This window comes from Pongo abelii, chromosome 10 (genome assembly GCF_028885655.2).
Source record: "Pongo abelii isolate AG06213 chromosome 10, NHGRI_mPonAbe1-v2.0_pri, whole genome shotgun sequence".
NCBI lineage: Eukaryota > Metazoa > Chordata > Mammalia > Primates > Hominidae > Pongo > Pongo abelii.
In genome coordinates this window covers 54,482,333-54,509,773 of record NC_071995.2, presented here as the reverse complement: position 1 = coordinate 54,509,773, position 27,441 = coordinate 54,482,333, and the positions used below count along the sequence as shown (strand labels likewise).

Below are 27,441 nucleotides of genomic sequence, written 5' to 3'. Positions count from 1 at the left end.
CTATCCAGCTCACAGCTTTGCCCCTGCCCTGTCCAGGTACACCAGCTCAGAGGAGTTTGCGGCTGATGCCCTCCTGGTATTTGACAACTGCCAGACTTTCAACGAGGATGACTCGGAAGTAGGCAAGGCTGGGCACATCATGCGTCGCTTCTTCGAGAGCCGCTGGGAGGAGTTTTATCAGGGAAAACAGGCCAATCTGTGAGGCAAGGGAGGTGGGGAGTCACCTTGTGGCATCTCCCCCCACCTTCCAAACAAAAACCTGCCATTTTCACCTGCTGATGCTGCCCTGGGTCCAGACTCAAGTCAGATACAACCCTGATTTTTGACCCTGCCCTTGGCAGCGCCCCACATCCTCTTATTCCTATATCCCTTTCTCCCTTTCCTCCTCTTGCTCCTCAAGTAAGAGGTGCAGAGATGAGGTCCTTCTGGACTAAAAGCCAAAAAAAGAAAGAAAAAAAATAATTTTTCTTTTCTGTTTTATTTGCTAATTAAAAATGGGGAGGGGGAAAGAAGTCCCTACTTCCTCCTCCCTGCTTCCTCTCCTCCCCTGTACGTGCCCCAGCATTCTGGGGTTATTTAACAATAGCAATAGTTCTAGTGAATGTGTGAAACCAAGAAACACTCTGTACTGTGTGCGGACCCGCAGTGACGGCCAGTAAAGTGGACTTAACTCCCAAGTGTGTCGCGCCGGACACCGGGCCCTGGACATGCTGCTTCCATGTTCAGTCCCTTCCCTGCTTCTCGCTGTCTTGTTTTTCTTTTCCCACCTCCCACCCCCCAGTTTTCAGATTTTCTCTCATCCAGTAATGTAAAACTATTGTGTACGGGTTCCTCCCTCCTTTTCTCTTCTCCCAAATCTTTTCCCTTCAAAGGAAAAAAAAACGTTCAGAGGTCCCCGTCTTCTGTCCCCATCTTCCTGCCGATAGCTATCCCCTGTATGATGTTGGATGCTCCTCACATGCTGAGTTTCCAGCCTTTTCTGAAACTCAGTAGCTGGGGAGAGGGCAGGGAGGCTTCCTGGGCCTTCCAGCCTCCTTCCCCACCTCCTTCCCAAACCCTCTTGGGAACTCCTCAGGGACAACTACTGCTGAGTTTGGGTGCACCCCAAGATGGAGGCCAGGTAGCAATGGGGCCGGCCTCAGAGAGAGCGCGCTGTGTGTGAGTGTGTGTGTGTGAGAGAAGATGCTGTGCTTGTGACCCTGTATTGTTTGATAGGATCCATTCAGTTTCCCCAAGTATCTGTTTTCATTCCCATTTTTCCCATTGTTTAAAACCATCACTTTTTTGTCTTTGGGAAACCACAGGAACAATTTCTCTGGAGACAAGGCTGTGTCTCTCTCCTGGTCATTTTTGTTCCAGCCTCTTCAGACTGTGCAATCTTTCAGCAGGAACTCCCTCTCCTCTTGGTAGCTTTGAATCTTAAGCTTCTACTGGAGAGTGGTAGAACTGGATCATTTCCTAATCCTATTTAGTTGTGCTTTTCTTCATTTACTTCATACCCCAGGACCCCTTCCCCAGCAGCAGAGACCCTGGAGCACAGGAGAGTAGGGAGGAGGGGTTCTGGGTCCATCACTGCCCTACATGTGACTATGTCCAAGTTAAGCCCCCAACATGAGAGGAAAGCTGCTGACTCCCAGCTATAGCCATGGGCGCTTGGCCCCCTGCTTTTCCTGCTCAGCAGAGCCCCTCCCTTCAGAGATTACGGGTACTTGCACTGGGGAGGTGGCTGCTGGCTGGCCCAAGCAGAGAGCTGAGGCATCCAAGAAATGTTCCGTTGGGGGTGGGGGTGCCAGGTGAGGTGGAGCATTCCTTGTATTCTGGCAGCACTGAAGAGCCACTGAAGGGGGGGGGTAGGGGCAGTGTAGGTCCTGGGGCAGCCCCTTTATTCCTTTATGCCCCTTCTCCCCCATAGCCTATTTCTAAAGTCGCCTTTTCTGTCAGATAAACCTCAAAACTTTTAATTTTATTTGAGTTTTTTTTTTTTTTTTGCTTTTAAGAGGTGGATTGAAGAATATTTGAATTGACTTTATATTATGCATAAATATTTATATTTTATCTAAATAACTGCGCTGTAACAAACTTTGTGTTAGACAGTTGAAACTGTTAGAGTTGGGGGCTCTGCTTTTTCCCCCTGGCAATTTTCCCCTGGTATAAGATGTGCTAGATTAATTTCATTGTTGGAGGTGAGGTAGATGGGGGAGTGAAATCTCCATGGTTCCTGCTTTGTGTTCCTCTCCCAGCTCCATCTCTTTCCCTAGGGACCAGGCACTCATATGGCGGGGTGGGGTCCTAGCCTCAGTTTGAAGAAGTGGGGGCTGGAGCGGGGTTGGGGGTGGTAGGGATAGGCATGATCAAAGGGGCCATTTCTTGCTTTTCTTTCCTCATCTTCACTGCCCCCTTGAGCTAGGTGGATTTTCTCTTCATGACAAGAGTATTTGGTAGGGAAAGCAGGTTTAAAATAAAAAGACAACCCACCCCCTGCCCTTTTGCTTCCCTCCCATCAGTCTGGTTGACAGGAAGAAACCACACCATCAACACCAACAAGTTTCTGTGTTCCTTTTACAGCAAAAGGGACTTTTTATATAACCAAATGTGGTGTTTTAGTGACTTTTTGATAATGTACAGTTTTTTGTGAATTTAAATTTATTTCTTTCTATATTTTTAGGACCAATCTCATTTTTAATAAGGTTAAAAAGAAAAAAAAAGTCTAGCGAAAAAACTCCTGTTTTTGCCATGTGATGTTCCACAAGTGCAGCTGTAGAAAAGTGCTTGTCAGTTGAATAAAAAAACCACATTTGATAGAGATTCAAAAGACTCTGTGTATTCATCTTCCCTTCTACACACCTGAGGGGGAGACGGCGTTGGAATGGGTGTGACTGGCTTAAGAGACCACAGGCAGGGGAACAACATGTTCGCCTTTTCTGTGCAAACAGTACTAAAAGCCGGACTCCTGTTCCACACCCTCCATGTGGATGGAAAGGGTCATTAGTGCTCCTGTCTAAATGTCTGGCTGAGTTGCTGGAGCAAAGTGGGATTCAGTGCATCCAGGTCCTGCCTTGTGAGATGCGGCCCCAGCTTCCTAAGCTGCCACCTCTGTGTTCCTGTCATAGCAAATATGGGACCATCACCAGCTTACCACTTCCCACTCACGGATAAGACACCAAGACGTAGACTTTTGTGTTTTATTAAAAAAAAAAAAAAGTGTGAAGTAAGACAAAATGGACCTCTACCAAGTTGTAGGGAAGGACAAGGAAAAGACCAGGGGTAGTAAAGGAGCATAAGTTAGAATGGTGGCATTGGCATAGATGTGGGAAGAGTATAAAACTAGAAGTCTCCAGATAAAAATGTACAAAATGTGTTTAAGTATAAATTAAACATTTTCTGTCCACATGCAAAGAAGTGTTTACCCACCCAAAAAGGGTATATGTTGGAGTGGGGACTTCACTCGGGCTGGAAATGTATTACCCTCCAGCCTGGAAACTGTCTTGGTGAAACCCCCTAAACTGTACATTAAGGTAGAAAAGGAACATATCACTTCCAGCCTTATAAAAATCACAGACTCCCTCTTTGGTGTTTGGTTACCTTCACAGCTATACACCAGCCACCGAGCAGCTTTCTTGTCCTCTTAAGTTCTAAACTCTGCTCCTATGCTGGTGTCCTCCAACCATTACTTATTACCCTAAGCCATCACTGCACAGCCTACTCCCCTGGCCTATCACAGCAGGACCTATCTGGAGAGTTCACACTATTCTAGGGCGATCAGTCAGCTAAAAATCCCAGAGAAAACACTGTAGGAATAGAAATTCCCAAGTTTTTAAATTCCCAAGAGTTTACAAATTATGAGCCTTTTCTAGCCCCCACCTTCCCAACCCTCAGAGAGAGAAGGACAGTAAAGAAATCAGTGAATCCAGGTATTTACCTATTGTTGAATTGTGAGATTGTGAGGTAGATGTGTAGCAAGGACAAGGAAGTTTGGGGATCTGCTTGGAGAATGAAGGTTTATTCAAAACAAGTGGACAGGTCAGGGGTAACGGGTGATGAGGGCACCTGGCTTTTGTAGTCATGTGGGGACTGTCCCCTGGGAGGTGCAGCAAAGATCAGAAGGAAGACAAGCTCACAGTCTGGTTTTAGCTGCCAACTCCTATGGAAGTCCATAGCTGGCTCCTATGGAAGGCCTACCAAATGAGGAAATTTCAGGAATTTGCTAATGCTTGGGAGGATTGAAAATGTAGGCAGCACAGAAATAGAGTAGTTGGTTTAAACGGGAATCAGGAAGGACTGGTATAACAAGGCACAAGATTTGGAATTTACCCTTTACAGACTGACTTTTATAACACCCACCCTCCTCTCTGAAGCCTGCTGATTCAGGGCTAGCAGAGCCTAGGGGCAAGTTTGGGCCAGATCACCCACCCAGTTTATTGCCCTTGGCTAAGAATGCAAAGCCCCTCATGAGCGCAATGCTGCCACTTTCCCAGAAGGTGGGGCATGTGCACAAGGCAGCGGCAATAGTTCTTTTCTAGAAGACTAATAGCCACTGCTACTAGGGATTCCTAGGACATCCAGCAAGGCCTTTCACAGCATCTGTATGATGCAAAGTAACAGCCCACGTGCAGGCCTCAACTCCCAGTGGGTTGACATTGGAGTGACAGGAGTAGGCACTGGAGGCACTAAGGGAGGGTGAATGAGCTCACTGATTGTCAAGTTAGGAAAGGAAAACGAATGGAGTGGAGCTGAAGTGGCCTAACCCAAGGCATGGCCTGTGAAGCAGCAGAGTCTGGTCTTCATCTTCAATATGAGTAACGTCCTCTTACCACTCCCTGTTACTGACAAGGTCTATTACCCTTTAGAGCCACCAGGCTTCCTGGCCTGGGCAACTCTACAAATTCTTTGGTTAAAAACACTACAAAGGGCCGGGTGCAGTGGCTCACACCTGTAATCCCAGCACTTTGGGAGGCCAAGGCAGGCGGATCATTTGAGCCCAGGAGTTCAAGACCAGCCTGGGCAATGTGGCAAAACCCTGTCTCTACTGAAAATACAAAAATTAGCCAGGCATGGCGGCAGGCACCTATAATCCCAGCTACTCAAGAGGCTGAGGCAGGAGAACTGCTTGAACCCAGGAGATGGAGGTTTCAGTGAGCCAAGATCACGCCATTACACTCCAGCCTGGGCGACAGAGTGACATTCTGTCTCAAAGAAAAAATAAAAATAAAAAAACTGAAAAGGCCAGGTGTGGTGGCTCATGCCTGTAATCCCAGCACTTTGGGAGGCCGAGGTAGGTGGATCATTTGAGCCCAGGAGTTCAAGACCAGGCTGGGCAACATGGCAAAACCCTGTCTCTATTAAAAATACAAAAATTAGCCGTTTGGAGGTCAGGAATTGGAGACCAGCCTGGCCAACGTGGTAAGACCCCATCTCTACTAAAAATAATTAGCCAGGCATGGTGGCACATACCCATAGTCCCAGCTACTTGGTGGCCGGGGAAGGGGCGGCTGAGGCAAGAGGATCACCTGAGCCTTGGGAGGTCGAGGCTACAGTGAGCCATGATGGTGCCACTGCACTCCAGCCTGGGCCACAGAGTGAGACCCTGTCTCAAAAAACCAAAATAAAACAAAACCAAAAAACCAAAAACATTAAAAACAACATCTCATCCAAGCATGGAGGCTCACACCTGTAATCATAGCACTTTGGGAGGCTGAGGTGGGAGGCTCACTTGACAGGAGTTCAAGACCAGTCTGGGCAACATAGTAAGACCCCTGTCTCTACAAAAACTTCAAAAACTAACTGGGCTTGGTAGTACGTGCCTTGGTAGTACGTGCCTGTAGTTCCAGCTACTTGGGAGGCTTAGGTGGGAAGAACCCTTGGGCCCAGGAATTCAAGACTGTAGTGGACTACGACTGCATCACTGCACTGCAGCCTGGGTGACACAGCAAGACTATCTCTAAAAAATAAAATAAAAGCTGGGTGCGGTGGCTCACGCCTGTAATCCCAGCACTTTGGGAGGCTAAGGCGGGCAGATCACCTGAGGTCAGGAGTTCGAGACCAGCCTGGCCAGCATGGTGAAACCCCATCTCTACTAAAAATAAAAAAATTAGCTGGGCGTGGTGGCGGGCACCTGTAATCCCAGCTACTCGGGAAGCTGAGGGAGGAGAATTGGTTGAACCTGGGAGGCGGAGGTTGCAGTGAGCCGAGATCGTGCCATTGCACTCCAGCCTGGGCGACAGAGCAAGACTCTGTCTGAAAAAAATAAAATAAAAACATCTCTCTCCATCATCATCTCCACATCTTCCTGACCTCTACTGGCATCCTCCTCCAAAAAGTCCAATCAGTTTAGGGTCTGAGTATCATCTCAGAGCCTGAGAGGAGGAGTAATAACACCGATAGGAGATGGCTAGGCAGGCTCAGAGCCTATAAAGGATTATGCCATCTGAGGAAGGGACTCTAGTGTGTTCTAGTTGACTGAAAACAGAAAAATGCCAAGTACTAAAATATTTTAAGAATGTTATGAGCATCTGTAATGAGTGGGGGTGAGATGTAAAGTACAAAGAGAGTAAGAGCTGGGCTCCATGAAGATAGCATTCAGAAAACACTAGGCATAGTGTTTAAGAGCCCAACCCTCGGCTGTGAGCTGGAAGGCTCCCCTATGTTTCCCTCTGCCATCACCCCAACCAATTGGACTATTTCATGGGAGAAACAGTATCCCTCCTTTCCTCCAAACACTCACCCACTGTTACAAATGAACTAACAATTAGAGGGGGAAATGAGTGTAAACCAAATGCACCAAAAAAGAAATTCCTCAGTGCCATTAGCCACTGCAAAATAACTTCAGGTCCCCATCACTTCCCATGCCCAAACCAGAAACACTCATTAATACAATCTAACAAGTAGATTCACATGAGAAGAACTCCAAAAGGTAAATTCAAAATTCAAAACAAAAAATTAGAGCCATTTAAACATTTTAAAATATATATATAGGGAGAGAAAGAAGACAGAATCAGGAGTTCTGTGAGGCAGAGGAGAGGGGAGTGGCAATATCAACAATGGTTTCTATGCGTCAAAGGCCCTTCCTAAACCTCCTACCATAGCAAAGCTCCCCCGGTCTATCAAATGAACAGAATTCTAGATTTGTTTTCTCTTTCTCTCAAAGGCCACTGACAAGAAAGCAGCTATGGTATATTTTCCTTGACTGAGGGCTGGAGACTCAAAAACAAAAGCTCTCTGCCCAGCCAGAGCCCTCTAGAAGGTTGCTGGGCTTGCAGCTATTTTACACTGGATAAGCCCTTCCTGAGTTTGGAAGCATCAATGAGAAGACTGCAGCAATTTGTCCTTTACGCTTTATATCCTACCCATTGCCCCGCACTCCCTCACCCCTAGGCTGTACATAGAAAGTCGACACTAGGGGGCACTGGGACTCTCAATTCTGGGGTGGCTGGGAAGGGAGGGAAAGCTGGGCCAAGCTCTACTTGTGACAACTGATACTACGGTGTCTTTTCCCCTGCTGTCACCCCCTTCCTCTCCCTATGGCCAGCCTAATGAACACCTGTCTCTCTATCCTCCATTATTTGCCTTTGTCTGACTGTCTGGTGGAGAGGCACCTGGCCTTGAAGTGCAAGGGAGTCAAATTCTCCTTTCAGTGCATAAGGGAGTGACTGGGAGAAGATACGAGCAGGATTTTATTTCCTAGAAGATGGGTGAAGTCTTTCTTCAATCTGTCTCCATGTGTATAGAGTCACATCTTGCAGAAGAGGACAGTTAAAGACCAAGACATAGGCTTTTTTAAAGGACTCCTGACCTCATAAAGAGTTGGAATTTATTGCTCTTTTCTACCCTAGCTCCCTGTTGTCCTTCCACAGAAGGAACATTATTTCTGATGTCCTGGCTCCCTGGGCAAAGGGTCCAAGCACACCGGGGCAGGGCATGTTGCTCTGGACAGTTTAGAGAGCTTTGTCCTTTCCCACCATCGCACAGCACACACCAGAACAATGCCCACCTGAATCCCTGTGAGTACATGTGTGCATTCAGCATGGAGCCACAACTCTTTCAAGAATCACTCTTGCTATATGCAGAGTTATCAAAAGTCAAAGTCTGGGGAGAATTCAAGGATCCCAGTCCAGTCCTTCCCAAACAGTTGGATGCGTGTCAAAAGGCACTGTTTGTCCAGGGTTGGGGTGAGAATTTACCCTAACCCAGGAGGCAGGGACAACACTGTCTATATCAGTGTTTCCCAGTCTTGGCAATATTGACCTCTGGAGTCAGATAATTCTTGGTTGGGGGTAGTGGGGACTATTCTATGCAGTGTAGGATGTTTAGCAGCAACCCTGGTTTCCAGCCACTAGATGCCAGTAGCACACACATCCCACCTCCAGGCGTGGCAATCAAAACTGTCTCTGGATGTTGCCAAAGGCCTCTGAGGGACAAAACCACCTCTGGTTGAGAACCCCTGGTCTGTGAGTGAAGCAGCAGATCTTCCACTGTGTGGAAGGAGCCTATGTGGATTCAACTAGGTCACAGCTGCAAAGGCTCTGAGCACAGCAATGTGTAACAGGGAAGAGAGGAGCCATGAAGCCAGGACAGAAAATATCCTCCAGGAGGCAAGAAAGCAGGTACTCCCAAAAAGCTGTACCTGGCATGTTTCTCAGATGCTGTTGGCCTTGGCAGTGAGAAGAGTTGGTAAAAGTCAGTAAGTCCATTCTTCTGGAACTTGCCAGGGAAGACCTAGTTCTTCAACCAAATTTGGCTCAAGGGTGTGTTCCCAGGGCTGTGGAACTGTCTCTTTAGTAAGCCTGGGTCACATCTGTGCTTTCTGAAGCCAAAGTCTAGTTTTTTCTCCCAGGGTGTGGCAGGGTGGGGGAAAGAACAGCCACCTCCATGGCCTACTTAGTGTTCTGCCTTGTTCCTTGCCCAGCCTGCCCCCCAACCCCAAATTCCACATGAAATTTCATTTTTAAAAATGAAATTAAAAGCTGTAAAGGGCATAAAATTAAAAGCTGTAAAGGGCAAAGTAGGCAGGCTCAGCTGTTTAGAAAAGAGAAAAAGAAGAATCTGGACAAGAGAAAGAAGGCATAATATGGGTGAAGAGGAGATGGGGTGCATGAGCTGAGAGCTTTACAAAATAAAGTTTTTAGAGTCTGCATACTTTTTAAAACACATACACACATCAAAAAAGTCCATAACTAAGCTCAGTAAGTAGGGCTCCTTCATCAATGTTCTAGCACCACACCTTTCTGTTTTGGTTTGTAAAGAAATAATTACAAATTTTTTAAAAGCATTCCCAAATAATTCCAATACATCAAAAACTTTTTCATATAGATGAGAAGCTACGACCACCATGTCTCTTCAAGGTAGGGGAAAAGTACGTTGCAGTTAAAAACAAAAAGCTTTCTTTGCAAAAGAAAAAAGTTTTTTTGATCTCCTTGAATGTAGCACACAAAAAAAGTGATGGTTCCCCCAGGCCCCATCAGCAATGGAGAAATAGTAAAGGGCAGGAACGTAGAGATTTCTTTTTCCAGGCCCAGGCCTGTGAAAAACGATGGCTAAGTGTTAGTCCTTAGCAGGGCCGATGGTCTCCATTCCCGGTTAACCCTCTGGAATCTGGGAGCATGAGTATCTCCAAGAATTCATTTCTATTCAGTAAAGATGGGGAGGGGAATCCTAAAGAAGGCACAAGCCAGAGAGGAGACAAGACAAACATGAGAACCTGTCTGACTTCAGGCCGGGCTGAGCTGCTGTCTGCCAGTGCAGCCCTCCCTGCCCCCCAGCATGTGGTTCTTACCCACTGTTACTTGTTGAACTGGAAAGAATAGACCCCATGCTCTGAGGGTGCGTCCACTGCCACTTGGTTCTGTTGGCCGCTGCTCTCCTGTGCCATAGCCAAGGAGGGGAGTCATCTTGCGCATTCCTTTCCTCACCTCCACTACAGCAGCCTCACCAAAGCCCACCCTACATCGAGTGCCCTCCCAAACCTACCCACTCTCCACACTCATGTGTGAGTGTTTCCACCCACACCACCACTTCCCCAACCTTCCTACAGCCTGTCCTCTTCCCAAGACACATTAGTCAATACAAGCCAGCATCCTGGTGTCAACTACTGGCTGGCCAAATGTAAGGAAGGGCCTCATTCATGAACTCAGACCAAGTCCTTCTTTCCTACATCTTTTGTTGTTGTTTTTTAAATATGGAACGCTTCACAAATTTGTATGTCATCCTTGCACAGGGGCCATAATCTTCTCTGTATTGTTCCAATTTTAGTATGCATGCTGCCGAAGCGAGCACATCCTTCCTACGTTCTTCATATACCTACCAGCTATTTGTGAACACAGAATCAGCATCATTCTAAGAGAAAGATCTTGATCAGGGGGAAACCTACCTCCGTTCGTTTTCCTAATCTCAATCCAAATAAATGATAACACCCTTACCTCGACTGAAACACTGGAAGAAGGCACAGGGGTGTACTGGGAGATGTAAGCTCCTTGCATAGCTGCAGCTGTCGGCATATACTAGAAAGAGAAACATCAACAGGCTTACAGCAGTGATTTTTGGCTACATTTGAAGCAGCTGGGGGGCTTTAAAAAATACTGACACCTGTATTCTACCCCAGAGATTCTATTTTAATTGGTCTGAGCATTAGCATCTTAAAAGCACTTCAGGTGGTTCTAAAGTACACTGTTAGGGAGACGTCTCCCTATATGACTTATTTTCCTCCTCTTTCCTGACTTTCTTCTGCTTCCCTCAACACACTCCCTTCTCTACCCTTGAGCCCTTTCTATGCAAAAAGGAATGTAGTAGGCCTAAAAGAAACCTAATGAGCTTCCTCCATCCTTCCAGGTACTATTTTGATGAGGATTCCTAGGACATGTGTGTATCTTAAACTAATATGCAGACAGATGCACTATTCATGAGGTGCATGAGTAGGAATCAGTTAAAAGGGGTGGGCTGGAGAGCAGAATGGCTGTATTCCTGGCTCATGGAGCACTACCATTGTAGTTTATGTCCTGTTCTGAGTGTGCCCTGGATGACACTGAAGTAATTCTATCATTATTCATAAGTTACTTATGCTGAAGAGTATTACACAGGTATGCCTTGCTCAGTAGGAGAGTTTACGATCAGAAATATCCTGCTTTACCGTGCCTGTGCTGCTGAGGGAGAGATGGCCCAGTTGCTGGGTAAGGGGTCCCATCATGGAGGCAGGCTGGAGAGAAATGGGATGGTCCATCCCTGGTGTCAGAACTGAACCCTAGAGGCAGCAACAAAGGACAGGGTTAGCTGCAGCATCCTGTGAGGCTGCCTAAAGCAGTGATTGGTGGCTGTTAGGACCACTGGAGACAGACATTTAAGAATCCTGGGAAACGGTAAGTGAGCAGCAACCCAACTATGCAACAAGAATAGGAACTCTGCCTGTCAGTGTGGAAGGACCCTCGTCTAAGAATAACAAGCTTAGGTCTTACTGCTGGGTTGCACAAGGGTCTGAGCCAGAACTCACACCCACATCTCCTGGCATCAAAGGCCATTTTTTTTTTTTTTGAGACAGAGTTTCACTCTTATTGCCCAGACTGGAGTGCAATGGCACGATCTCAGCTTACTGCAACCTCCGCCTCCCAGATTTAAGCGATTCTCCTGTCTCAGCCTCCTGAGTTGCTGGGATTACAGGCGCCCGCCACGACGCCTAGCTAATTTTTGGCATTTTTAGTAGAGACGGGGTTTCATCATGTTGGCCAGGCTGGTCTCGAACTCCTGACCTCAGGTGATTTGCCTGCCTTGGCCTCCCAAAATGCTGGGATTACAGGCATGAGCCACGGTGCCCGGCCAGTTTTTTCTTTACATCAAATTGCCTCTTTGGCTTCTGCCCACTTCTGAACACTCACTGAAGGCTGCATGAGGTATGAATGGTGGTGCATCCAAGATGGGTTAGGTACTTGTAGAGGAGATGTCTGAGTCACTCTCTAAAACAAGCAAAAACAAAAATGTTAATTGCCTGGAAACTATTATTCAGCCCAAGGATCTAATAATGTTCAATGAAGCTCAGAAAAGTTCGAATGCCCCACTCAAAATAGAAACATTAAGAAAAACTATTTTTAAAATATTAGCAACTCTTAAAACTCAATAAATAATCCAGTTTAAAAAAGGGCAAAGAGGAGTTCAAAATTACAGTGAGCTATGATTCTGACCCTGCACTCCAGCCTGGGCGACAGAGTGAGACCCTGTCACTAAAAAAATTAGGAAAAAAAAAAAAAAAAGGGTTTGGAAAGATATCTCTCTAAGAAGATATACAAATAGCCAATGAGTACATGAAAGAGGTTCAAATGCAAATCAAAACCACAATGGGATACCACTTCATACCTGTTAGGATGGCTACAATTATTATTCCTATTTTTTGAGACAGGGTCTTGCTCTGTTGCCCAGGCTAGAGAGCAGTAGCAGGACTACAGGTGTGCGCCACCACACCTGGCTACTTTTGTTTTTTTTTCTTTTTTGAGACAGGATCTTGCTCTGTCACCCAGGCTGGAGTGCAGTGGCAGGATCTCAGCTCACTGCAAGCTCCACCTCCTGGGTTCACACCATTCTCCCACCTCAGCCTCCTGAGTAGCTGGGATTACAGGTGCCCGCCACCATGCCTGGCTAATTTTGTTTTTGTATTTTCAGTAGAGACAGGGTTTCACCGTGTTAGCCAGGATGGTCTCAATCTCCTGACCTCATGATATGCCCGCCTCGGCCTCCCAAAGTGCTGGGATTACAGGCATGAGCCACCACGCCTGGCCCACATCTGGCTACTTTTTGTACTTTTTGTAGAGAAGGGGTTTCACCATGTTGCCCAGGCTAGTCTTGAACTCCTCAGCTCAAGTGATCCGCCCACCTCGGCCTCCCACAGTGCTGGGATTACAGGTATGAGCCACAGTGCCAGGCCAGCATGACTACAATGAAAAGGATAGAATAACAAGTGTTTTACACTGCCACTGGTGGGAATGTAAAATGGTGCAGCTACTCTGGAAAATGCTTTGGCAGTTCCTCAAAAAGTTAAATATAGAGTTACTATGTAGCCCAGCAATTCCACTCCTAGGTATATACCCAAGCGAAATGAAAACATATGTCCACACAAAAACTTGTATATCAATGTTTATAGCAGTATTATTCATAATAGCTAAAAGGAAACAACTCAAATGATGACCAGTTGATAACTGGATAAACAAAATGTGGTATAGCCATATAATGGAATATTATTCAGCCATAAAAAGAACGAAGTACTGATAAATGCTACGACATGGATACATCTTGAAAACATACTAAGTGAAAGAAGCCAGATGTAAAAAAACATATTGTATGATTTTACTTATGTGTAATCACACAATCATGCAATTTGCTGAGCTTTGCCTATTATATCCAGAATAGGCAAATCCATAGACACAGAAGTATATAATGGGTTGCAAGGACATTTCAGTTAAAATTGGATTTGAAATAATCCAATATTGGATTAAATAATCCAAAAAGTTAGATTATTTAATAATTTGGTGCTAGGCCAACTGGTTAACACTTTGAAAGAAAACAGATTCCTATCTTATGCCATACACAAAGATAAATTCCTGATGATTACACATTTAAATGTAAATGTAAAACATAAAATCTTGGAGACCAGATACACAGTATAGAGACAGAGAATACTTTTTTAAATTAAGACAAGAAATTTAGCTGGGCACAGTGGCTCACACCTGTAATCCCAGCACTTTGGGAGGCCGAGGTGGGTGGATCACCTGAGGTTGGGAGTTTGAGACCAGCCTGACCAACATGGAGAAACCCCATCTCTACTAAAAATACAAAATTAGCCAGGCATGGTGGCATATGCCTGTAATCCCAGCTACTTGGGAGGCTGAGGCAGGAGAATCACTTGAACCCGGGAGGCGGAGGTTGCCGTGAGCTGAGATTGGTCCATTGTACTCCAGCCTGGGCAATAAGAGTGAAACTCCGTCACAAAAAAAAAAAAAGACAAGAAATTCAAAAGTTATTTATTTATTTATTTATTGAGACAGAGTCTCACTCTATTGCCCAGGCTGGAGTGCAGTGGCGCGATCTTGGCTCACTGCAAGCTCCACCTCCCAGGTTCACGCCATTCTCTTGCCTCAGCCTCCCCAGCAGCTGGGACTACAGGTGCCCGCCACCACGCCCGGCTAATTTTTTGTATTTTTAGTAGAGACAGGGTTTCACCGTGTTAGTCAGGATGGTCTCGATCTCCTGACCTTGTGATCCACCCTCCTCAGCCTCCCAAAGTGCTGGGATTACAGGCGTGAGCCACTGTGCCTGGCCTCAAAAGTTATTTATAAAAGAAAAAGACAAATTTAACTATATACAAATTTTAAACTTTTTTTTTTTTTTTTTTGAGATATGGTCTTGCTCTGTTGCACAGGATGGAGTACAGTGGTGCGATCACAGCTCACTGAAACCTCAATCTCCGGGCTCAAGCAATTCTCCCACCTCAGCCTCCTGAGTTGCTGGGATTACAGGCATGCACCCCCTCGCCTGGCTAATTTTCGTATTTTTTGTAGAGACGGGGGTTTTGCCATGTTGCCCAGGCTGGTCTCGAACTCCTGAGCTCAAGTGATCTGCCTGCCTCTGCCTCCCAAACTGCTGGGATTTCAGGCATGAGCCATCACACCTGGCCGAATTTTAAACTTTTATATGGCAAAAACTAGTGATTCCCACAGTATGGTCCCTGGACCAGCAGCAGTAGCAGCAGCATCACCTGGGAACTTGTTGGACATGCAAATTCTTGCCTTCCACCCGTCTTACTAAACCAGAAACTGGGTGTGATGCCCAGCAACCCAGGTTTCATTAAGCTTTCCACATGATTCTGATACATCACTAAAGTTTGAGGACCACAAATTGAACAGCCAAAAAATAAAATTGGAAAAAAATTTGTAACAAAGATAACATTTAGAAGATTAATACTTACATGGAGTTTTTATAAGTTGATGGGAAAAGAACAAATAACCAAATAGAAACATGGGCAAAGCATATGAATAGCAATCAGAGAGAAGCCAATCAAAATATGACAAATGAAATGGTTAAATTCACCTATAGTAAGGGACATGCAAATTAAAATAACAATGTACTTTACATTCGTCAAGACAGGAACAATTTTTTTTTTTTTTTTGAGACAGAGTTTCACTCTTGTCGCCCAGGCTGGAGTTTAGTGATGCGATCTCGGCTCACTGCAACCTCCGCCTGCTGGGTTCAAGCAATTCTCTGGCCTCAGCCTAACAAGTAGCTGGGATTACAGGCACCCGCCACCATGCCCAGCTTATTTCTGTGTTTTTAGTAAAGACTAGGTTTCACTATGTTGGCCAGGCTGGTCTCGAACTCCTGACCTCAGGTGATCCACCTGCCTCGGCCTCCCAAAGTGCTGGGATTACAGGTGTGAGCCACCGTGCCCAGCAAGACAGTAACAATTTTAAAAGAGCAGTAGCACCTATGCCTGGAGGGAAATGGGTACTTTCATACATGGCTGGTGAAAATGTGAGGTGACACAGCCTTTGTGGAAAGCAATCTGGCAACATCTATAAAACCGAAAATCCATACAGCATTCAACCTAGCAATCCAACTCCTAGGACTCTAGCCCCCAGAAATAGAAGCACTCATATATAAAAATATAGCACAAGGGTGTTTAGTGGAGCATTATTGATAGCAGCAAAAAAACGAATCTAAGTGAATGCCCCCATTGGGTATAGCTAAAGAATTCTGGCATATCTGCAGCATGAAATATAATGCAACCATTAAAAAAGATAAAATTAGAGCAGAGGATCTCAACATTAGCTGCAACAGAATCACCTGGAGGGCTTGTTAAAACCCAGATCACGGCTGGGCGTGGTGCATCACTTTGGGAGGCTGAGGTGGGCAGATCACCTGAAGTCAGGAGTTTGAGACCAGCCTGGTCAACATGGTGAAACCCCGTCTCTACTAAAAAAACAAAAATTAGCTGGGCGTGGTGGCGCATGCCTGTAATCCCAGGTACTCTGGAGGCTAAAACAGGAGAATCGCCTGAACCTAGGAGGCGGAGATTGCAGTGAGCCGAGATTGCACCACTGCATTCCAGCCTGGGCAACAGAGCGAGACGCCCTCTTAAAACAAACAAACAAACAAAAGCCCAGATCGCTGGGCCCCATCCTTAGAGTTTGTAATTCAGTAGATTTAGAGGGGAGTCCAAAATTTCTGTTTCTAAAAATTCTCAGATGATGCTGATGCTGCTTGTTCAGGGACCACACTTTGAGAATCACTGGTGTAGGATATTGTTAAGTGAGATGAGTGAATGTAAAAAATATATTTAATCTGGTCCAATTTTTGTAAAATAAACAACTCCCCAAATGCTATACATATGTGTATATTCATGTGAAAAAATATGACAAAATGCTACACAGTAGGACATTAACATGAGTTCACTTGTGGAGGTGGTGGAGGGAGAGTAAGAGGACACCACTGAAACTGTATACCATATATACGACTGCACGCACAGATCATCTTTTACACTGTTATGTAAAATTGTGTGTAATATGATTAAAAGAAAAAACAAAAAACAAGTAGTTCCTAGCCTTATATTACTTCACTTAAAGCACAGTAGTAGGGAAAACCACCACACCATTTTTCAGGCATGAACATACCTGATATGAAGACACAGGAGAGGAAAGGTATGGGGAGAGTGCAGACTGAGCAAGCATCCTGTTGGGGGTGATGTTATAAGGGGCTGGGTAAAACCTGTGGGAAGGAACCTCAATCAGTACTGAGTCACAGGAAACCACAAGGGAAGGGCCCCAACTGATAGGCACAGCCAACGTTCCCTTGACTTTCAAATAGAATCAAGATGAAGCATTTGAGTTTCTGGACACAGGCCATTATCATTTTCAGGTGGCTTGATTATATAAAACCTTACCCATTCTGAAGAGCTGTGGTGGGGTCATAGGTCAAGGCCATGCCGCCCTATAAAGAAAGAACACAGTGTTCACATTGTGAGCCCTTGAGTGAGAATAGGAGCTGGCCCAGAATGTCCAAGGCTGGGAATGTTTTAGTTTAACAAATTAAAGCCTGGACAAGTCCCACTACAGCTGTTTCAGAGTTTTTCTGATTGTGCAGGCCAGAAAGCCACACTCGAGAACAAACTGGCAGTATGTTAACAGCCAGCATTTCTCAATTACATACTGTAGCTCTCAAGCTTTCCACCTAAGCTCACAGAAATCATGCCATGATCATCTCCATTCCACTTTAATATCGTTAGTACTCCTGTCTCCTCAGAGGTCCTCTTACCATGTCTCCATTCCTTGGCCAAGCCCGTCCATTTTGCACAAATTTTCCTTGGTTCTGTCGTTTCTTTGGCCCGCCATCAGCAAATTTGCAAAGCAAGGGATCAGATGGGGCTGCCGAGAGAGAAGGCAGATGGGCAGCTGAGTCCCACCTCATGTGGCCCGGGCACACTCATGCAAAGCTGCTCCAGAATCTTCACTGGAAGTAACAACCTGTGGCCCTCTCAGCCTGAGCCCCAGATGCCTCACCTGGTACTCCAGGGGGTGTCTTAATATATTTTCCATTAAAGTGGGTGATGATGGCTTCACACTTCTCTGTGGACTCCATCCTAAGGAGCATAAGAGGGGTTAGGCTCTAGCTTCTCCAGGATCTGTGCTCTGTACACATTGAAAGAGAAAGCAAAGCTCTAAGTTCCCAGCCCCACAACTGCTCCGAATGTTACGACTACAGAAACACAGAGTGTCTGCCACACAAATTCAAGGTTCTTGAAGAGGTAACCCCAGCTTGTAATGAAGGTTCTCTCAACTGGTCCCTGTATGGGATCCTCATAGGAAGAATGGCGGTCTTCAGACTATTAACATGGGCCCTCTCTTGTGTCTGCCATATAAATAAGAATACAAGAAATAGAGGTTGTTACCATTATTTTTTATTAGAAAATTCTGAATGAAAATTGTTCCTTTAATTTGATAAAATTGTACAAGCTAAGAATTTGCCAATATTTATTTTTTGCTTCTTGTTGTAATTAAGGTCAAAGTCTAATTAGCTATTGATAATATCATTAATATTTCATGAATCTGTGGAAGGAAAAAGCAGTAAGAAAGAGTTCATGGCCCATAGTGATAGAAAAAGGAATGTTGGAATCTACTGAGTTAGTTTCTTGTTGGAGAAGAGAAATAAGGAATCAGAAGACTGAGATTCCAGCACCAGTGCGCCACCCAGAGCTCTGTGAGTTAGGACACTCACAAAAACCCTCTGATCGGCGGGGTGCAATGGCTCACGCCTGTAATCCCAGCACTTTGGGAGGCTGAGGCAGGTGGATCACTTGAGGTCAGGAGTTTGAGACCAGCCTGGACAACATGGAGAAACCCCATCTCTACTAAAAATACAAAAATTAGCCGGGAGTGGTGGCACTTGCCTGTAGTCCCAGCTACTCGGGAGGCAGAGGTGAGAGAATCGCTTGAACCTGGGAGGCAGAGGTTGCAGTGAGTCGAGATCACACCATTGCACCCAGCCTGGGCAACAGGGCGAGAATCCGTGTTAAAAAAAAAAAAAAAAAAAAGGCCAGGCGCAGTGGTTCACACCTGTAATCCCAGCACTTTGGGAGGCTGGGGCGGGCAGATCACGAGGTCAGGAGATCAAGACCATCCTGGCCAACATGGTGAAACCCCATCTCTACTAAAAATACAAAAAACATTAGCTGAGCATGGCGGTGCATGCCAGTAGTCCCAGCTACTCGGGAGGCTGAGGCAGAAGAATTGCTTGAACCCAGGAAGCAGAGGCTGCAGTGAGCTGAGATCACGCCACTGCACTTCAGCCTAGGCGACAGAGCAAGACTCCGTCTCAAAAACAACAACAAAGAACAAAACAAAACAAAAAAATCCCTCTGATTCACTCCTTATTTGTGCTTTAGAGATAACATCCATCTACCTTACTACATGGTGTTGTGTAGATCAAAGGAGATAATGTATATAAATGCGCTCTACAAATTATAAGGGACAGTATTTTCACCTATTTCCATATTTAAAGTAACTCAGTATATTTAATCTATTTCCATATTTAAAGTAAGACTCACATTTTCTGTGCCAATGACCACCAGAAATATGAACCATTCCTATAAAAGATTTTTTTTTTTTTTTTTTTTTTTTTTGAGACTGAGTCTCACTGTCGCCCAGGCGCGATCTCGGCTCACTGTAAGCTCTGCCTCCTGGGTTCACACCATTCTCCTGCCTCAGCCTCCTGAGTAAGCTGGGACTACAGGCGCCTGCCACCACACCCGGCTAATTTTTTTTTTGTATTTTTAGTAAAGACGGGGTTTCACCGTGTTAGCCAGAATGGTCTCCATCTTCTGACCTCGTGATCTGCCTGCCTCAGCCTCCCAAAGTGCTGGGATTACAGGCGTGAGTCACTGCACCCGGCCAAAAGAAGATATTTTTAAAAGTCCTCAAATTGAGCCTTTTAGAGAAAACCACACATTAGGTATCGTAGAGCTGTGGTCTTCTGTTGGGTACTTCTACCCCCTACAGTCTTTCCAAAGGGTAAGCAGGCCGTGGAGCATTTCAGAATCTCAACTTTCTCAAAAACTGTTAAATCTGATCTTCCTGAGGGAGAGTTCCTGATGGCTAATGATCAAGGCTGAAGTCCCCTCTTATAATAGCTCCTCTCAAATGGTTTCCAATTCTTTAGAAACAACAAAGTTGGGGGACTTTAGCAAGTTGTCAATTCACACATAAAAAATCAATTTTGATGACAGAACACCTTGGTTCTTGGCATATAATTCAGAAGGATTTTTTGTTTGTTTTTTTAGATGGAGTCTCGCTCTGTTGCCCAGGCTGGAGTACAGTGGTGCAACCTCGGCTCACTGCAACCTCCTCCTCCCAGGTTCAAACGATTCTCCTACCTCAGCTCCCGAGTAGCTGGGATTACAGGCATGTCCCACCACGCCTGGCTAATTGCTGTATTTTTAGTAGAGATGGGGTTTCACCATGTTGTCCAGGCTGGTTTCAAATTCCTGGCCTCAAGTGATCCGCCTGCTTCGGCCTCCCAAAGTGCTGGGATTACAGGCACAAGCCACCACATCTGGCCAGAAGAAATTTTTAAAATTCCTGTTTTAACAAAATTCTTTCCATTCCCATCTACTTTTTATGAGAACAAGGTTTCTCAGCATAAAAACAAAAAGCAGAAACAGAACTGGCATTAAACTCTCCCTTGTTACAGTAATAAACAATATTAATTTATGCTTACCTGACCTAATTAGAAAAATCTAAACAAAACAAAACCTATCCATGTCATAGATGCTTCTGTATATGCAATAAAATTTACTTCTATAAAATAATTTGGCTGGGTGCGGTGGCTCACCTCTGTAATCCCAGCACTTTGGGAAGCCGAGGTGGGTGGGTCACTTGAGGCCAGGAGTTCGAGACCAGCCTGGCCAACCTGATGAAATCCTGTCTCTACTAAAAATACAAAAATTAGCTGGGCATGGTGGCGTGCACCTGTAATCCCAGCTACTTGGGAGGCTGAGGCACAAGAATCGCCTGAACCCAGGAGGCGGAGGTTACAGTGAGCTGAGATCACACCACTGTGCTCCAGCCTGGGCAACAGAGCGAGACGCCATCTCAAAAAAAAAAAAAAAAAAAAAAAAAAAATGTGGGCCAGGCACAGTAGCTCATGCCTAAATCCCAGCACTTTGAAAGGCTGAGGCAGGAGGACTGCTTGAGCCCAGGCATTCAAGACCAGCTTGGGCAAAACAGTGAGACTCCAACTCTACAAAAAAATTTAAAAAATTAGGCCAGGTGCAGTGGCTCACGCCTGTAATCCTAGCACTCTGGGAGGCCGAGGCAGGCGGATTGCCTGAGCTCAGCTCAGGAGTTTGAGACCAGCCTAGGCAACATGGTAAAACCCAGTCTCTACTAAAATACAAAAAATTAGCCGGGCGTGGCAGCATGTGCCAGTGGTCCCAGCTACTTGGGAGGTTGAGGCAGGAGAATTGCTTGAACCTGGGAGGCAGAGGTTGCTGTGAGCCAAGATTGCACCACTGCAATCCAGCCTGGGCAACAGAGTGAAACTCCATCTCCAAAAAAAAAATTAAAAAATTAAAAAATTTGCTGCCCCCACCATCCCCCGCAAAAAAATTAGCTAGGCATGGTGGTGGGGGCCTATAGTTCCAGATACTCAGGAAGCAGAGGTGTGAGGATCACTTGAGCCCAGAAGGTCAAGGCTGTAGTGAGCCAGGATCGTACCACTGCACTCTAGCCTGCACAACCAAGTGAGATCCTGTCTCAATAATAATAATAATAATAATTTTCTACGAACATTTTATTTTATCTTATTTATTATTATTATTTTTGAGATGGAGTTTCGCTCTTGTTGTACAGGCTGGAGTGCAGTGGTGCGATCTTGGCTCACTGCAACTTCCGCCTCCTGGGTTCAAGTGATTCTCTTGCCTCAGACTCCTGAGTAGCTGGGATTACAGGTGCCTGCCACCACGCCCAGCTAATTTTTGTACTTTTAGTAGAGACAGGGTTTCACCGAGTTGACCAGGTTGGTCTCCAACTCCTGATCTCAGGTGATCCACCCACCTTGGCCTCCCAAAATGCTGGGATTACAGGCGTGAGCCACTGCCCCTGGCCTTGTATGAACATTTTAATATATTTATGTTGTCTGGGCAATTGTGAGCTCATCATTGTAAAGATAACTTTCTTTTTTTTTTTTTTGGGAATCTCACTCTGTCATCCAGGCTGGAGTGCAGTGGTGTGATCTCAGCTCACTGCAAACTCCATCTACCGGGTTCAAGTGATTCTCTCACCTCAGCCTCCTGAGTAGCTGGAATTACAGGTGCCCACCAACACACCCAGCTAATTTTTATGTTTTTAGTAGAGATGAGGTTTCACCATTTTGGCCAGGCTGGTCTCAAATTCCTGACCTCAAGTGATCCGCCCACCTCAGCCTCCCAAAGTGCTGGGATTATACAGGCATGAGCCACCATGCCTGGCCAAAATTTTTAATTTATATACATATTTTTGTTGCAGAGAAGTATGACAAGATGATCCATAAAGATTTTATAAAAATATTTTACACTAGAATACAATTCTATAGAGAAATGGAATAGAAACAAAATTCTATAGAGAAATGGAATAGAAACACAAGATCAAGAAGAAAAAAGGAATCTAAGAATGATATGAGATTTATGACTATAGTAGTCCCCCCTTATCCTCAGGAGATACATTCCAAGGCCCCTAGTGGATGCCTGAAACCATGGATAGTACCAAACCCTAGATATACTATGCTTTTTCATCTGATGGCCACAATGGCTACTAAGTGACTAATGGGTGGGTAGCATTTGCAGTGTGGATACTTTGGACAAAGGGTGGGATGGAGCGGACAACATGAAATGTTTTATTTATTTATGTTTTTGAGACAGAATATCACTGTGTCACTCATGTTAGAGTGCAGTGGTGTGATCTCGGCTCACTGCAACCTCTGCCTCTCAGGTTCAAGCAATTCTACCGCCTCAGCCTCCCAAGTAGCTGGGTCTACAGGTGCACACTACCACGCCTGGCTAGCTTTGTATTTTTAATGGAGATGGGGTTTTACCATGTTGACCAGGCTGGTCTTGACCTCCTGATCTCAAGTGATCTGCTCGCCTCGGCCTCCCAAAGTGTTGGGATTACAGGCGTGAGCCACCGAGCCAGGCCTGAAATTTAATCATGCTACTCAGAACAGCATACAATTTAAAAACTTTGTAACTATTTCTGGACTTTTCCATTTAATATTTTCACTTGACTGTGGGTAACTGAAACCATAGAAAGTAAAACCATAAATAAGGGGGGACAACTCTATTTTTTTTTTTTTTTTGAGATGGAGTTTTGCTCTTGTCGCCCAGGCTGGAGTGCAATGGCGTGATCTCAGCTCACCGTAACCTCCGCCTCCCAGGTTCAAGTGATTCTCCTGCCTCAGCCTCCTGAGTAGCTGGGATTACAGGCATGCACCACCATGCCCAGCTAATTTTGTATTTTTAGTAGAGGCAGGGTTTTTCCACGTTGGTCAGGCTGGTCTCGAACTCCTGACCTCAGGTGATCCACCCGCCTTGGCTTCCCAAAGTGTTGGGATTACAGGCGTGAGCCACCACGCCCGGCCGAGACTACTGTATTTAAATTTTTTTAAAAATAGCCCTTTTTTTTTGAGGGGGGGTGTAGGGGTAAGGGGGACTAGGAAGTGGCTGGGGGTCCTATGGGCCCATAGCTCCATCCCCAGGGCAAGACCCACCCCATCTGCCTCCAGCCCTACCCATATTCCTGTATTGATTTATTTATTGAGACAGGGTCTTACTCTGTAGCCCAGGCCAGAGTGCAGTGGTGTGATCATGGTTGACTGCAGTTTTGACCTCCTGGGCTCAGGTGATCCTCCCACCTTAGCCTCCCAGGTAGCTGGGACTATAGGCACATGCCACCATGCTCAGCTAATTTTTTTGTTTGTTTGTTTTGTTTTTGTAGAGATGGGGTTTCACATATTGCCCAGGCTGGTCTTGAACTCCTGAGCTCAAGTGATCTGCCCGCCTCAGCCTCCCAAAGTCCAGTTTTTTTTTGAGACAAGTCTCACTCTGTCGCCCAGGCTGAAGTGCATGTCGCCCAGGCTGAAGCGCCTTGGTGTGATCTGGGCTCACTGCAAGCTCTGCCTCCCAGGTTCACACCATTCTCCAGCATCAGCCTCCCGAGTAAGCTGGGACTACAGGCGCCCGCCACCACGACCGGCAATTTTTTTGTATTTTTAGTAGAGACGGGGTTTCACCGTGTTAGCCAGGATGATCTCGATCTCCTGCCCTCATGATCCTCCCACCTCCGCCTCCCAAGTGCTAGGATTACAGGCGTGAGTCACCGAGTCCGGCCAAAGTCAGGTATTTTTTAAATGAATGATTTGTGTATCAGATTGCTATGATATTTAGATCTCATTTGAATACATTTTTAAATGAGGTAACAGTTTTATTTTAAATGCCAATACTTATAATTTGCTGGAAATCATACTTTGCATGAATCTGAATATATGAAGAAAACTTGTAGACATTAACATAGAAACATACAAGAGATTTCATAGTTTTTCAAAAGCCTCTAAAGCCACAGTTCCTAAACCGTGCTCTCAGGCACTGTGGGTGGCTGTGGTGAACTCAGAGGGGCACAATGAGGGTTATTTTAACTCTTTGAAGAAAAACAGCAATATCTGTTGGAGAATGTGTGCATTACTAACTCAAAATTGTTCACTGCTTCAACATTAGTTTCCCCTACAATCCTTTTGATAGATAACATTATATTTTCACAAAGCTAGGTTTAAATAGTTGCTATGGCAAAAGCAAATACCATAAGAAAACCAATACGTAACAGGAAATGAGTGTGTAGGTGTCCATTCTGATACCAAATTTTGAGAAGTTGTGCAATTCCAACAGGCACATATTCCATTAGTAAGTATAGTTAGAATGAAATAAAGACATGCTCTCTTTCAATGTTTGTGTATTATTTTTTCAAACAGCTACAAAGTTGTTAAAGTATAAACACTTCTTAAGCTGTATGGACCATGAAGTTACTGCTGTCAGGAAATTTTTTTAAAAAGTTGTGTGGACTGGCTGGGCGCAGTGGCTCATGCCTGTAATCCTAGCACTTTGGGAGGCTGAGGCGGCTGGATAACCTGAGGTCAGGAGTTCGAGACCAGCCTGGACAACCTGGTGAAACCACATCTTTACTAAAAATACAAAAATTAGCTGGGCATGGTGGCGGGCGCCTGTAATCCCAGCTACTCAGGAGGCTGAGGCAGGAGAATCACTTGAACCCGGGAGGCAGAGGTTGCAGTGAGCCAAGATTGTGCCATTGCACTCCAGCCCGGGCAACAGAGTGAGATTTCGTCTCAACAACAACAACAAAAAATAGCCAGGCGTGGTGGTACGCACCTGTGGTACGCGACAGAGCGAGACTCCGCCTCAAAAAAAAAAAAAAAAAAAAGTGTGGACCATTCAGTTACTCAATAAATTGAACTGTTAGGTATTTCTTTTGGTCTAGGGTGAAAAACTATTAGATAACTAAGGGTGCCACAAACTGAGAAAGGTTGAGAACCTCTGCTCAACCTGCAAAATAAGTTCGATGGTCCCAAGCCCAGGAACTCTCCTTTAGATATACACGGGATTGCCAGCAGGTGGTGCTACTAAGCTTGAGTCAGCTGAGGAAGAGGAACTATTTCTTTTCTTCTCCTTTTTTTTTTTTTTTTTTTTTTTTGAGATGGTGTCTCGCTTTGTCGCCCAGGCTGGAATGCAATGGCGCGATCTCAGCTTACTGCAACCTCCGCCTCCCGGGTTCAAGTGATTCTCCTGCCTCAGCCTCCTGAGTAGCTGGGACTACAGGAGCCTGCCACTATACCCAGCTAATTTTTGTATTTTTAGTAGAGACAGGGTTTCACCAGGTTGGCCAGGCTGGTCTCAAACTCCTGACCTCAAGTGATCCACCCGCCTCAGCCTCCCAAAGTGCTGGGATTACAGGCGTGAGCCACCGCGCCCGACCAAGAGAAAATATTTCTTGTTCACAAGGTCTGAAACACTCAGAGTAAGGGGGTGTTCACAGACCGGACAAGGTATTATAAAGCAAAAAAGGGTGCTTAGCTCACTTAGTGCAGTCATTTTGAAACTACAAAAAAAAAAAGTCAAAAGAATCTCTTTTCAAATAAAATCTTAAATACAAGCAGAGCCATTTCATAAGTGGGCTAAGGGAGGCTGATGCCCTACGACAGTGAGGGCAGATACCAAAGCCCAAAGAAGGGCACCTGGAAAAAAAACTGCAGGTATAGGGAATACTGTGGGAAAATTACTCATCCGAATCAATCTCCACTTCAGAGAGTGAACCAAGGCTCACAACTCTGATATCACAGGTGCAGAATTGTTATGGAATAGAGGTCTCCCAACAGATCTGAAAAGGAAGATCAAAAACTTCTACCTCATCCTACTACTCTCAAAGCCAGAAGGATCAGGGCTCTGCTCTAACACCCACTCCTGTAAGACCCTGGGCAAATCATTTCTACTGAAGAGTTCACTTTCCTCATTCATAAGATAGAGAATATTTATCTCATAGGGATGTTGTAAAGATTAAATGAGACAACAAGATGAGAAATACTCAATAAACTATAAGAATATACAGAATTTTTTACTCTGGTTGGGTCTGGATTAAAGGAACAAAGCCTAGAGTAGCAGGAAGTAGTAGGGAGTTTAGCCGAGTGTGGTGGCTCATGCCTGTAATCCCAACTGCTTAGGTGGCTGAGGCAGGAGGATCACTTGAGCCCAGATGTTCAAGAGCAGCCTGGGCAACACGGTAAAACCTCATCTTTATAAAAAAAATTTAGGTAGGGGCTAATGGGTTTTTGAGTATTGTAACCTATAATAAAATGAACTTCTTTTTTTTTTTTTTTTTTTTTGAGACAGAGTCTCACTCTGTTCCCCAGGCTGGAGTGCAGTGGCATGATCTCAGCTCACTGCAACCTCCGCCTCCCAGGTTCAAGCAATTCTCCTGCCTCAGCCTCCCGAGTAGCTGGGATTACAGGCATGCGCCACCACGTCTGGCTAATTTTTGTATTTTTAGTAGAGACGGGGTTTCACCATGTTTGCCAGGCTGGTCTCAAACTCCTGACCTCAGGTGATGTGACTGCCTTGGCCTCCCAAAGTACTGGGATTACAGGTGTAAGCCACCGCGCCTGGCCTAAAATGAACTTTTGACTTACCATCAAGTATTTTTGAACAATAGTAAAGTATTTTGACCTTGTGTGGGAAAGGCACAGATTTTGTTTTCTGGTGACCCCCAAGTGACATTTGTTATTAACCTCATTATTTCCCCACTCCTGCCATCCTCACCTTGCAAAGCCAACACCTCTGCTGGTCCCACTGGTATCTCGAAGGATACGGGTGGAGATAACCTGGCCAAAGGGCTTCAGCATCCCCTCCAGTTCCTGCTCATCCATTGACAGTGGGAGGTTTGAGATGTATAAATTTGTGGGGTCCTGTTCCTGTTGCTATGGAAATAACAGTGAGAAAATGAGGCTCACATCTCTTATCTCTCTCCCACCCTCAGCCCTCCTCACAAATGACATTTCAGAAAAGAAGGGTCCTACATAAACAAAGATTATTCTATTTGTTAACACCCAGTCCCACTACCACGGGTTGTATATTGAGTTCCAGGACGAGAAGTGCAGATTTAATATTTCTAGTACTATACAAGCCCATCATGCAAGTCATAAATGGTGTTTGGCTGTCTCTTTTAGAAACAGGCAGAGCAGCATTCCCGCTCTCCCCCAGCAGCCAGTCCCAGAAGCTGGATTCCCTCAGACTGCCTTGCTCCTTGGCTGGCTTGTTTTGAGCAGCCCCTCCCCACTTCTCTTCCGGCCACGCAGAATCCTCTAAGTAGGAATTCCTGTTCACTCCCTGAT

At 45.4% G+C, this 27,441-nt stretch overlaps 2 protein-coding genes and 1 non-coding gene across 45 annotated transcripts in view; 1 reads left to right on the top strand and 2 right to left on the bottom strand.

Moving 5' to 3' along the window:
- BAZ2A (bromodomain adjacent to zinc finger domain 2A) overlaps window positions 1–2,804 on the top strand; it is a 40,640-nt gene extending 37,836 nt beyond the window's left edge. For all 25 annotated transcript variants that reach the window (XM_054528097.1, XM_054528091.1, XM_054528092.1 and 22 more), the window contains one exon: window positions 37–2,804. In XM_054528097.1, coding sequence (XP_054384072.1) covers window positions 37–202 — 166 coding nt within the window. In that variant the 3' untranslated portion in view covers window positions 203–2,804. The remainder of the gene's footprint in view (window positions 1–36) is intronic.
- The window catches only part of RBMS2 (RNA binding motif single stranded interacting protein 2), a 95,068-nt gene that overhangs the window by 15,789 nt on the left and 51,838 nt on the right, over window positions 1–27,441 (bottom strand). For 7 of the 19 annotated variants that reach the window (XM_054528112.2, XM_054528117.2, XM_054528100.2 and 4 more), the window contains 10 exons: window positions 26,870–27,027; window positions 17,523–17,602; window positions 17,278–17,387; window positions 16,907–16,953; window positions 16,638–16,731; window positions 11,859–11,936; window positions 11,125–11,230; window positions 10,413–10,493; window positions 9,770–9,856; window positions 3,169–9,648 (listed from right to left, as the gene is read on the bottom strand). In XM_054528112.2, coding sequence (XP_054384087.1) covers window positions 9,545–9,648; window positions 9,770–9,856; window positions 10,413–10,493; window positions 11,125–11,230; window positions 11,859–11,936; window positions 16,638–16,731; window positions 16,907–16,953; window positions 17,278–17,387; window positions 17,523–17,602; window positions 26,870–27,027 — 945 coding nt within the window. In that variant the 3' untranslated portion in view covers window positions 3,169–9,544. Of the gene's footprint in view, window positions 1–3,168; window positions 9,649–9,769; window positions 9,857–10,412; window positions 10,494–11,119; window positions 11,231–11,858; window positions 11,937–16,637; window positions 16,732–16,906; window positions 16,954–17,277; window positions 17,388–17,522; window positions 17,603–26,869; window positions 27,028–27,441 lie in introns of those variants that run through there. The other 12 variants (XM_024256644.3, XM_063711845.1, XM_063711849.1 and 9 more) reach the window with 9 other exon arrangements.
- LOC112135892 (U6 spliceosomal RNA) lies at window positions 10,166–10,269 on the bottom strand. Its single transcript, XR_002917126.1, has one exon. It is a non-coding gene; the product is annotated as a U6 spliceosomal RNA (small nuclear RNA).